The sequence below is a fragment of the Lissotriton helveticus genome, chromosome 1_1, assembly GCF_964261635.1.
Source record: "Lissotriton helveticus chromosome 1_1, aLisHel1.1, whole genome shotgun sequence".
In the NCBI taxonomy this organism is placed as follows: Eukaryota; Metazoa; Chordata; class Amphibia; order Caudata; family Salamandridae; genus Lissotriton; species Lissotriton helveticus.
Genome location: NC_136057.1, coordinates 1942930119 through 1942943225, shown reverse-complemented (window position 1 = coordinate 1942943225; position 13107 = coordinate 1942930119). Strand labels below are relative to the sequence as shown.

Genomic DNA, 13107 nt, shown 5'->3' with positions numbered 1-13107 from the left:
CCCAGTGGAAGGTCCGACCACTGCTACGGCATCGAGGATCCAGCGGTTTCCCTTGACTCCTTTGCAGCTTAAGAACTCACTGGGTCACTCTCATGGACTTCTCTGCCTGCCATTTTGCTGCTGTTCTCGGCCGCTTCTCTGGACCCTGACCCGCCATCTTGTCCATTCCTTTGTCCTTTACCCTTTTCCCTCTTTTCCCCTTGACGATCCTCTGATTTGCCTTTCCTCCTTACCCTTGTATCCCTCCCACCCTCCCTTGGTGCTGTGACTACGTCCCCCCCTCTGAATCCCTTAATGGGACTCTGCTCTCCTGTTTTTTTTTTTTTTTGGGGGGTCTTGACCTGAGAAATTCTACTATTTGTATATAGAGATAACTCTAACCACTAGTATATGTAGCAGACCTGTACTCTCTACCATTCCTATGTGACTCTTAGAGTTTATCCATTTGTATCTCTTCCTTGAGTGACGTTACAACTTGTACAGTTGCAAACAATTTTCTGTTTGTATCTCTTCCTTCTGTGACTCTACAACTTGTACATTTGTAATTTTTTCTGGTTGTATCTCTTTCTTGTGTGACTTTACCACTTGTACATTTGCAATTTTTTCCAGTTTATGTAACTCATGTAATCCTAAATCCTTATGTATTGCAACTTGTTCTTATGTAAAGCGCTCTGACACCTTCGGGTAATGTTCGCGCTATATAAAATCGCATTAAATAAAATAAAAATACTATTCAAAAATGCGAGATACTCCCCCGCACGTACTCGGATCGTTCACCGATCTTGATTTCGATGATTACGCCAGCGCGGCGGATACCTCCATTTGCCTGGCGGTTTCCACCCTACTCACTGCTGGATACCTCCTTTAAGGAGGAGCTAGCGACTGCCATCAAGGTGTTTTTTGACACTAATGATGGATCTGTGAAATCGGTGCAAAGTGTGTGGGAAGCATTCAAACTATACATTAGGGGGGTTACAATGTCCAAACACTCGGGGGTACTCAGGTCGATTAGAGGCAGACTGCAGACCCTAGAGATTAAACTTGGGGAATTGGAGAGTAGGCGTTTACATAATCCCAATGGAGATCTTGCGAAAGAACTGGCTGAAATGTTACGGGAATACAATGAAGAGGCGGACTCAGAGATCAAGCACCTAGGGAAATACGCCTCGGCTAGGTCGTATGGCAAAAGCGAATGCCCGGGTGCGGTGTTGGCACCGATGGCACGGCGGGCCAGGAGAGAGGGAGGAGTTCCTGAAATGAGATGTGCTTTGACGAAGGAACTGCTCTCGGACGCGCAGGTAGCGGACCGCTTCAGGGAGTACTACTCCACCCTATATGCCTCGCGAGGTCCGGCATCCGACGAAAGTATCCTAGATTACCTTACGCATATTGAAATGCCTTGGTTGTCTGACACTCATCGGGGATTCCTAGTACGCCCGATAGAACGGGACGAGATAGTATGGGCGCAATCAGCCATGAAATCTGGAGGTGCCCCTGGAAGTGATGGCCTTACGGTGGCCTTTTATAGGGCCTTCACGGACCTCCTACTCCCTAGACTGCTTGCACTATTCGAAGACATGGCGGATTCGGGTACTATGCCGCCCTCAATGCAAGAGGCGATACTAGTAGCCATACTTAAACCGGGCAAAGACCCGGGAGATTGCGCGTCATACCGACCACTATCACTGCTGAACGTTGACGCGAAGATTTTCGCAAAGTTACTCGCCAATCGTCTGAGCCCTATGATCACCTCGCTAGTGGCTCCGGAACAAGCGGGATTCGTTCCCTCATGAAATCTCACCTATAATCTCAGAACAGTCTTCGCCGCTTTTCAGCACACGCGTCCAGAGGTTCCGGCGGTAGCCGTCTTTCTGGACATGGAGAAGGCTTGACTCTGTTGAATGGCCTTTTCTGAGACACGTGTTGGGTCGTATGGGAGTAGGTCTGTTGTTCTTGCAACTCCTGACAATTTTATACACCTCCCCCGCGGCTCGTGTCCGTATTGGAATGCTAATCACGGACACATTGCACATCGGGAGGGGCACAAGGCAGGGGTGCCCCCTCTCCCCTCTTTTATATGCGCTGGTGGCAGAGCCCTTGGCCTGCGCCCTGTGCGAATATCACAGCCATCGGAGCATACGGTTTCCCACATATAACTTGATAGTTTCCACTTATGCTGACGACACCCTTTTATACGTCAGACACCCAGAGACTCATCTGTTGACTGTACTATGGAAGTTGTCCTGTTTATCTCTCTGTCGGGCATTCACGTTAACTGGAGCAAGTCGCTCATGTTTCCCCTCACTCCGGCTACGAAGCAATTCGATCCGGAATATCCCATACAATGGACCACAGATGCGGTACGGTACCTGGGTATTCGGCTGCACACTGACTCGGAGGTGATACTGCGAGAAAACTATGGGACTACGGGCTCTAAACTAGAGGATGACATCAACAAATGGATCACATTGCCATTGTCATTATTGGGACGCATTGCGCTTATGAAAACGGTGGTGTTGCCGCGCCTCCTGTTTTTGTTTTGCAACATCCCCATGGTGCTGTCTACTGATTTCTTCAATCAGTTGCGTGCCCTAATGATCCGTCAAGCATGGGCTGGAAAACAACCGAGGGTGGCGTGGAATATACTTACACGCCCATACGCTGCAGAAGGACTAAATGCCCCGGATTTACAATCATATTATTGGGCAGCACAAGCTGCTCCCGCATATCATTGGATTAATGGGCCGACGAACATTCCCCATATATGTATTGAAACGATTGTTGCGGATCCTACGCCTTTGAAACACAAGGAAGATGCCAAGGGTCTTGAGATATTGATATGGTCGGTACCTATTTCTGGTATACGGACTCAAAAATACCTAGTGGTTATTTAAGTGACATAGGAGAGAAAAAACTAGGTGATCTTAACTAAAGAGAAAAGAAACCCATCAGCCCACCAGTTGGCAGAACCTCATCATCTGGGTTTTGTGAAGAAGAATGATGTCCGCTAGACACCTCCTCAGTACATTCAGTGAGGATAGCTAGAGTCGGATCATCATGCAAAGGAAAGCCATCAACCAGAAGATGAGTATTACGAAGGCTGATAGGGTAGGTTGCAGTGCTCAAAAAAGTGTGAAACAAAGTTGGTGATAAATTTAAAAATGCCTGTTTTGATGACTAAAGAACAATTTTAATAGGTGTGACCATCAAAACGGTATATCTAAAAGCAGAGTGAATATAGTATTTAAGAGATATTACTATTTATCATAGATGTAGATTGGTCGACATGTTTCAGCCCCTCCGGGCTTTCATCAGGACCTATGATGTGCACATCATAGGTCCTTCCGTGTGTTACTAAGTAGTTCAGTTGGGGGACAAGATACAAGCAGGTCTATAAACTTTAACTCCCCTAGGACCATTTCTTCCACATTTTTTCTGTTGTTGTATGTGCAGCTACGGCTGCGGATCCGACCACAATAAGGCTCACTGCCATAGCAGGGCCTGTGTTACAGCTGTTCCTCTGAATGCGACAGGATGGCAGATTTTGCAGGCCTGGGTTTTGATGATGAGACTCTTTCTTCCATCTTGAATGACAACCCCAGTATGTTAGATCTAGTTCCCACCACTGTACAAACACCCCCAGGAGACTGGGACACTGTGTTGAACCTCAAGAAAAGCCATTCGCGTACTGTCGTACATGGACAAATCATGGTTGAATACCTTCACGGGAAGTGTGCCCCCACAGGCCTGATTGTCACGAACGCGCCAAGACTATTTCTGACGGATAAAACATTCATCAAGGACTGGTCATTGATAGCTTGGCGGTGCACACGAGACTGGCTTATCTTGATTATCTCGACTGCCAAGAGGGTGGCGGATGCCATCCTGGTAGAAATACAGATTCTAGAAGGCCAGATAAAAACCACTTTGACAACCAAACGTTTTGAAAAACAACAAGAGGAATCTAATAAAGCTAATAAGGAATACAAAGACCCTATATTTTTCGCGAAAATCGACAAATTAAAAAAAGATTTAGCGAAATTCACCCACGAAAGAGTCTATCCCTACACCAGCGAAGACTATATTCCCACTGATTCCAATAAACAAGGAAAATCCTATGGATCTAATTATGCCACCTCTTCTGATCCAGAATCCTCTGATTCAGAAAGCAATGGTACACCCCAATGGAGAGGGAGAGGCCGCAATAATCGATCTAACCCCAGGCGAAATAGGCTAGGTAACATGTGCCAACAAGGACCATGGTGGCCACCCACCCCATGGGGTTATCCACAATTTCCACCACCCATGCCTCACTATGCTATGCAACCACAGTACTATGACAGCCAAGCTTTTTTAGGGCAGGGCCGTGGCTGGAACAGAGCGAGACGGAGAGGCCTGAATCAAGTTCAATGGGCAGACGAAAAAGATCCACCGGTCACTCGCAGCAAGCGAGGCCAGTAACTACTACACCAATTAACAACGAAGATCTAGTGGTGAATCTAAGTGCTCGTATTCTGTCTCCCATCGAACATCAGGTACTCAACAAAGGGCTTGGATTTGTGCCTACTAACAGTGGAGATGTTTTTCAACTCCGCGGTGAAATTGAAAGATTCTTTCGAAGTGTGAGACTACACTTTTTCTTCAAAGATAGCAGTAAAGATCAAATGCAATCAGCTGCAGATATGAATACAGGTCTAAAAATTAAATCTACCTTCATGCCCCTACTACAACAGGTGCCATCAAGAGTTGACACTTTTGAAACTGCTGTGCTGCATGAGATGAAAACATTAAACCTCTCCAAACACGGCAATTTTCAAAATTTATCTAAAAATGAGAGACAAGCGCTTGTCACTCTATCCAATGACAAGGACATCACGATCAAACCGGCCGATAAGGGGGGTGCGATAGTTATCCAGGACACCACCTCTTATCGGGCCGAGTGCCTTAGACAGCTGGGGAACACTCAGTCCTACACACTCCTAAATGAAGATCCAACTACCAGACTCCTAACTGAGATCAAACATCTAGTCGAAGAGGCAAGTACGGAGGGCTGGATAACAACACATGAAGCAAAATTCCTCATCACGACACATCCAGTCACTCCGTACTTTTACACGCTGCCCAAAATTCATAAGACAGCCAGACCTCCCCCAGGACGCCCCATAATCTCGGGCATTGGATCTCTGTTGGAATACTATCTTCCTTTGTAGATGTGTTCCTGGCACCTCTAGTTAGAACCATGCCAACGTATCTTCAGGACACCAAAGATGTCCTACGTCTGCTACCCGAAATAGAATTCGATGCTGATTTGGATTTTCTTGTCAGCTTCGATGTAGAGTCGTTGTACACGTGTATACCACAAGCAGAAACTCTACAAACTATACGGGAACTTTTGGCAACTACTAATCATGACAGTATGACACCCATCCATTTTATTATGGATTTAGCCAGGATTGCTATGACTGAGAACTTTTTTGGTTTTGAAGACTCTCTGTATCTTCAAACATCAGGGACGTCAATGGGCAGTAAATTTGCGCCAAGTTTGGCCAATTTATATGTCCACCATTTCGAGACTCATCATGTCCTCAACTACAACAATCCGTACTTCCATCAGACGGTGTTGTGGAAGAGGTACATAGATGACATTCTGGTGGTATGGCGTGGAAACAGTGAGTCAATACTGGCTTTCCAGATCTGGCTCAATAGTCAGAATCCATATCTCAGATTTACTGTAGACTATAGCAAAACGGAGCTTCCATTTCTGGATTTGCTAATCATTCCCAAAGAAGGACATCTCTCAAGCAGTCTACATCGCAAACCCATGTCGCGCAATTCTCTATTGAGATTTGACAGCCATCATCCTCGATCCCTTCGAGAAAATCTCCCTTTTGGGCAATTTCTCAGGGTCCGAAGAAACTGCTCAGACAAACCAGATTTTCTAAGCCAATCCAGAGATTTATCTAAGAAACTGAAACAACGACTGTATCCAAGCAGGAGAGACATCAAAGATTACGCACAGCGTCGAGCAACCGGTTCCTGCTTCAACAGTGTTTGAACGGAACCAGGTGCTTTACCGGAGCCCGTGCCACCGACTGAGCCCGCTCGCGCCGAGGTCACCATGAGCTCCCAGGTTCGACACAACTACCACCAGGAGAGCGAGGCCGGCGTCAACCGCATCGTCAACCTGCAGCTGCAGGCCTCCTACGTCTACCTGTCCCTGGGATACTATTTCGATCGTGATGACCAGGCGTTGGCCAGGTTCTCAAAGTTCTTTAGGAAACAGTCTGAGAAGAAGCGGGAACACTCTGAAAAGTTGCTGAAGTTCCAAAACAAGCGTGGTGGGCGTGTAGTGCTGCAGGATTTAAAGAAACCAGAAGCGGACGAGTGGGGCAACGGCACCCAAGCCATGGAGTATGCTCTGAAACTAGAAAAGACAGTCAACCAGGCCCTGTTGGATCTGCACAAGGTCTCCACCGATCATACAGACCCCCATATGTGTGATTTTCTGGAGAGCCACTACCTAGAGGAGGAGGTGAAGCTCATCAAGAAGCTGGGCCACCACCTGACCAACCTAAAGCGCGTCAAGGCTGCCGAGGTGGGCATGGGAGAGTACCTCTTCGACAAGCTGACCCTAGATGAGGACAGTGACTAGGTGCAGTCATGGTGGCTGCTTTACTGTGGGGTTTCATGCTTTGCTACTAGCGGCTCCAACTGAACATGTTGGTGGAGGCCTTGGGACTGATCTAACTGAATAAAAATGTTAATTTGGCAAAAAAAAAAAAAACACGACTGTATCCAAGCAGGCTCATCAAAAATTCATGCAAAAGAGCCTCTAGCAACCATCGAGCGGCACTACTCGCACCTCCGGTTGAGAAACCACCTCTCAACAGATTAGCCTGTGTGACCACTTTCAGCACTGCTTCGTCTAAGATACAGAAGATTATCAGACAAAAGTGGCGCATCCTGAACAGTGCAGGGGACAACATCCCTCTGCCTCTTTTCTCTTTCAAGAGTAGTACCAATTTGAAAGACGAACTGGTCCACACCAGACCTAAAAACACAATCCGTGAAACTACATCCAGACTATGGAACCTTCCGCCGGTACAAGGTCACTACCCTTGTGGCAATTGTTCGGTGTGCCCCCAGACAAAGAAGACATTGTCAGTTGACATCGGCACTGCACACCCCTGGCAGTTGAAACATCATACTAACTGCAATAGTGAGAGGGTCATTTATCAGATCACTTGTCCATGTGCCCTCCGCTATATAGGGATGACGACAAGAAAAATAAAATTGAGGATACAAGAACACAAAAGCACCATTAGATGCAATAGACAAGCCACTCGGATGACATCCCATTTTCTAAATATGAAACACTCTGCAGATGAATTAGAATGGCTAGTACTAGAACAGCCGTTTATACCTCCACACGTAAGTGATATTTCTCATTTCTTGCTCAGAAAAGAGCAGGAATGGGTTTTTAAACTCAAATGCGATACAGAGGGGTTAAACGATGAAATCCCTTGGTTACAGCTTTAATCCATCCTTCAGTTTAGACTATCGTAAATATCAGCTAGGTGTGTACACAACCTCGCTTATGAGTGATAATCCCTCGTATTTTAGATATGTACACTTGTTCATCTAATCGATAGCTGTCCACCTTTACTTGTGAGTACATAGGTTTTATCTTGGCCTCAATTATGCATACCTGTATCCAAAAGATACACATATATATATGTTTTTCGAAACTATTAGGTACTATGTTGAGAACTAAGCACCAATACATATATATACATATATATATTTCTCTGATGTCCACCTAGAAAGCGGACTCATAATTGTCTGCCGTCTGTGCACCACTTTTTCCAACAATTGACACACCGGTTATATCTACCTATGCCCATTTTTTTTGTGGATATCCGGGGTGCGTGCCATACTTAATATTTGAGCCTACAAGAAACAGAGGGCATTTCCACAAGACACTGTGATGCACGCACCATCAGTTTGATGGGACTCCAGGATGCGTGCTAGGTTTAGTGATCAAGCTCACAAGTAATAGAGGTGTTTCTGCAAGACACCATGTTGTACGCACCACACTCTGTTTGTGGTTAAGAAACAGGACAGAAACAGGACAACTTCGGTGTTTGGGTGTGTTTTTTCAAAGTCTTTTAATAAACTTATTTGGCGTGCCCCAGCGTCTATATGTAAGCACAAATTATCAGTGATTTTGTTAACCACATTTTGGCGGTTTTGCGGTAGTCTGGCATTCTCGATATGATGCTTTCACCCAGCGTGTGCGTTTCTGGGTCAGCACATCTAATCAGCGGTCCGCTGAAAAGCTCTACCCTCGGTCGAGCCCGCAGCACTGCAGTCTCAGGTGGCCCTCCCTGCACCTTTCATTTCCGGCAGAGGATACCGACCTATAAGAAACTTTTCAGGGGATGGAGAGGTGTTTACGGCGAAGACCGGCACTCGTTTAGTTTCCGGTTCCGCTTCTGCAGCCCAATCACAACAGCTCTTACACCAGTGACAGCGAAACTCTATTCTCCTTCTACCTTGCAGCTATAGGCTTCTCCCCATATTCACGAGCCTATCAGGAGACGGTCAACCCTCGAGCGAGTTTCCAACAAGGTCCGCTCGGGACATTCTTAATCTTCGACTGCACGCAGCCTCACTACCTTCCCCTCGGCTCAGTTACCAGACCGAGGTAACGACGGACAGGTAAGTGAGCGCTGCGTGCAGGAGTCTTATTATTTCTTATGGCCATTTTCAAGCTAGAAACAGGTCCACTTTGTTGAGAGGCGCTATACAGAATACATTTCTGTGATACTTTGTGGTTTACAATTAGCTATACCTCGCCTTTCAATTTTGGACCTACACACTAAAAAAGTTTTGTTTGAATAAAAGTTTTTTTGAATAAACGTTTTGATAAACTTATGTTCATTGCAACCTTGAACTAAGTATGTGGGAATATGTCGAAGAGTCTCTACTCAAGGTCCCATTGACCTGCTTTTCTGCCTGACTGCCTTCATTCCTTTGTTCTCAAGGTACAGAATTTAAATATATATAACTGTGGAAATTTTTATTTCTTTTTCGACTTAGTGCGTGGCCTCTTTGTCCTGGGCGAGCGCCAGGCAAGGTGAGGCCGTTCCTCCCTGCAACGATGGGTGAGTGGATTATATTCATGTGGACACATCAAGTTTAACACAGCAAATGCACTTGTCATGAAATTTTCGCGATTGGTATTGTGTTGTGTATATTTTCTCTTCTTTTCTTTATGTGTCCTGTTTCATAGGAGAGTTCCTGGATTAAAAGACCATACAACTGGTAGGTCTACACAATCCCTTTTTTTATCACGTTCTGTGGTAAGTGTTGCAGTAGTGCACATCATAGGTCCTGATGAAAGCCCGGAGGGGCTGAAACATGTCGACCAATCTACATCTATGATAAATAGTAATATCTCTTAAATACTATATTCACTCTGCTTTTAGATATACCGTTTTGATGGTCACACCTATTAAAATTGTTCTTTAGTCATCAAAACAGGCATTTTTAAATTTATCACCAACTTTGTTTCACACTTTTTTGAGCACTGCAACCTACCCTATCAGCCTTCGTAATACTCATCTTCTGGTTGATGGCTTTCCTTTGCATGATGATCCGACTCTAGCTATCCTCACTGAATGTACTGAGGAGGTGTCTAGCGGACATCATTCTTCTTCACAAAACCCAGATGATGAGGTTCTGCCAACTGGTGGGCTGATGGGTCTCTTTTCTCTTTAGATAAGATCACCTAGTTTTTTCTCTCCTATGTCACTTAAATAACCACTAGGTATTTTTGAGTCCGTATACCAGAAATAGGTACCGACCATATCAATATCTCAAGACCCTTGGCATCTTCCGTGTGTTTCTAAGTAGTTCAGTTGGGGGACAAGATACAAGCAGGTCTATAAACTTTAACTCCCCTAGGACCCTTTCTTCCACATTTTTTCTGTTGATCCTACGCCTTTACCAGCGCTGCTGGCGAGACCCAGAGACCGACGAACGGGCCTACTGGATTCCTTGAATTCGGTAACACATGCTTGGCACCACTTGATGAATGTACAAGCGTGTAGTCTGATGTACACTCCAGACGCTATGATCGAATGGTTCTCATGGCTGACTCCATGCCTGGACATGGCAGTGCTGACAATGCTGAAGGCACTAAATATACACAAGTTGGGAGATTTGGTTGCTGCTGGCGCTGTCCGTACATGGGATGAGATAGTTGCAGGAGACATGCGCTGTGGGCGCTCCTGTGTACAGAGATGGAGGAACCGCAGACTGTCACAACGTTTAGTTACATGGTTACTGCTAAGTCCCCCAATAGACTAATAGCTAAACTGTATGCTATAGCCCTGGAGGAAAGGAACGCAGAATATGCCAAACCAAGGCTAGCATGGCAGGCAGACCTAAAAATAGACCTAAAAGACGAAATCTGGCGATATTGTTGCTCAAGCACCAAACGCAGCTCTCTAAATGGGAGGCATAGGTTAATCCACTTTAAATATTTGAACAGGACCTACTACACTCCGGAAAGGTTACATAGATACAAAATCTGCGAGAACGCTCATTGTGAGAGGTACGGGACGGCGACGGCAGATTTTCTGCACGTGGCTTGGTCCCGCCCTGAGATAGTCATTTTAGTAGGAGGTGTACAGAGAGGTTAATGACACTACACAGCTGGCACTGACACCTGACCCTTTGCTGGCAATATTAGGCTACTCCAAACACATACGTCCGGCGCACAGAAGCCTGGTGGACATGGCGTTTTACTGGCTAAAAGGTGTGTAGCACTGCGTTGGATGCGGGGCCCGGCCCCCACCCTGAGGCAGTGGTCAAGAGAGATGACATATTGCTGCACCCAAACTAAACTATACAGTGACCCATTATCCCCCCGCAATCGACCAAAAAACTACTGGTCGAACGAAGACGGACACAGGAAGACGTGAGAGAGGCTGAAGTAGACACTAGCCTAGAGACAGACACGACTGCCACGGCCCAGCCCTCCCCGGACTGAGGACGGTACTGCATACAAGGCGATACATGTTAGGCTCCCTGCATAAAGAAGTGCTGTGTTTTGTCCCTATTACATGAGGAAGCTTCTTCATTCATCTTTGAGTGAGACACAGCCCTAGAGAACGTGTAGCATGTCTCTCCTAATGATCGTTACCTAAGTAAGTCTGTATATAACCATCTGTGCCTTGTTGAGGTCATTTATTCCCGCCAATGCCTGTGTGGATTGTTTTTGGTTTTTCTGTCTTTCTGAGAAATGGCAATAAAAATATTTTTAAAAAAAGTATATATGGTTTGGCTGCATCACAGAAAACCCCGAAGAATAGATTCCAAAGGCTGCAGGGGAGTTTCTGCTCATGCAGGGGCACCCTCTCACACAAAACCCAGCACCCAGCCTTCAAGATTGATCAGGCCTGCCATAGGGGTGACTGATAGGCTTATATGTGCAGTGATTTAGAATACATATAGGTAACCTATATCTAAGTAAGGGGGGCATGCACCACCTTACACAGGCTGCAGTAGCAGACCTGTTGTGTCAGTTTGAATGGGCTCTCAGGGGTGGCAAAATACATGCTGCAGCCGCTGGGAGGCCTCTGGGGTACCTTTGCCCTGGGTACATGGTGTACCATATTCTAGGGACTGATAAGGGTACCCCGGTATCCAATCTGGAGTGTACCTAAGTACATGCAATTAATTGAAAACAGTGAAACATCAGCAAAAAGTGGAGGTAATCATAAGAAGCAGATCCTACTCTCCTACAGGAAGGGGGATGGACAAACACACAAATCCATGCATGTAATGGCTTACTACCCTGGTTTACAAATTGAATGTTCCAACTTGATTCCTGTATGAGAAAAAGACACAACGTATTGTATCAAGAGTATACACGTGTCTGGGTGAACTCATAATCCACAGTGAAACAGATTCTTTATTCTTTTGTGATCATGCAGGTATTCACGATTCTCTTTAAATGCAGCACACACATCTCATGTCTGTAATAACAAAAAGAATACTTGATTCATATCTCAAATGTAGCACATGGTTCCATGCTGTGAGCAACCACATAGACTTGTGTCAAGGCCAAAACGTCTATGTAAATAAGACAGAGACATATAAACACATATTACTGTAACGACATGCACAACACAACACCACAGACATTGTTTCTTACCCTGCTATTGAATCTCTTAAGGCAGCATGGGAGGAGGAGGGGAACATGCCCCTGTAAGCGGTCACGGTATGTAGGAGATAAAAGATCAGCATGACAAAAAAATGAATGAAATCAATTAAAGGAATTCACCAAAATGATAGAAGAAACACCGATATTATCCGCTTACGTTGTCAAGGGTGCCATATTGTCTTGTCTAAGCCCTCACTCCTGCCTTCTCCGTCTCGGATGATAGCCGGGAAGCCTGTTTTTTAAGTTCTTGACACTGGTGCTGCAGCCAAAGACTTTGTTTCTTACCCTGCTATTGAATCTCTTAAGGCAGCATGGGAGGAGGAGGGGAACATGCCCCTGTAAGCGGTCACGGTATGTAGGAGATAAAAGATCAGCATGACAAAAAAATGAATGAAATCAATTAAAGGAATTCACCAAAACGATAGAAGAAACACCGATATTATCCGCTTACGTTGTCAAGGGTGCCATATTGTCTTGTCTAAGCCCTCACTCCTGCCTTCTCCGTCTCGGATGATAGCCGGGAAGCCTGTTTTTTAAGTTCTTGACACTGGTGCTGCAGCCAAAGACTCAATTTAATTACGTCCTCTCTGGAGAGCGTGTTTCTGAGAACCACGGGAAATGTTGTTCAATTTAAAAAGAGACAATCAGCAAGAATTGATGTGAAATAAACATCTTGCATACTAAAAAAGGTCTTTTTTTTCTCAGTTAAAAAAACCTATAAGCTCAACAGAATAAACTCAATCAGGACTAGTTATTGGCAGATATAATTTGTTCTGACCTTTAGCTGATTGCGATGACAGGGTGTTAATAATGGTGGTGCACAGTGAGTGTATTGCATTTGGCCCATCAAACAAAAGAACTTCATTTTCGTA

General features: G+C 45.4%; 2 protein-coding genes across 4 annotated transcripts in view; both read left to right on the top strand.

Annotated features, from left to right (window-relative positions):
• TDRD5 (tudor domain containing 5) overlaps positions 1-13107 on the top strand; it is a 1858625-nt gene that overhangs the window by 331974 nt on the left and 1513544 nt on the right. The window lies entirely within an intron of this gene.
• On the top strand, positions 6002-6784 carry LOC144755149 (ferritin light chain, oocyte isoform-like). The gene has a single exon (XM_078643722.1). It carries the CDS (start codon positions 6119-6121, stop codon positions 6650-6652), a length of 534 nt encoding a protein of 177 aa, XP_078499848.1. The 5' UTR covers positions 6002-6118; the 3' UTR covers positions 6653-6784.

Bases quoted from the DNA above. Each gene is read 5' to 3' on its own strand.
- LOC144755149 (XM_078643722.1), top strand. From the start codon at position 6,119: ATGAGCTCCCAGGTTCGACACAACTACCACCAGGAGAGCGAGGCCGGC.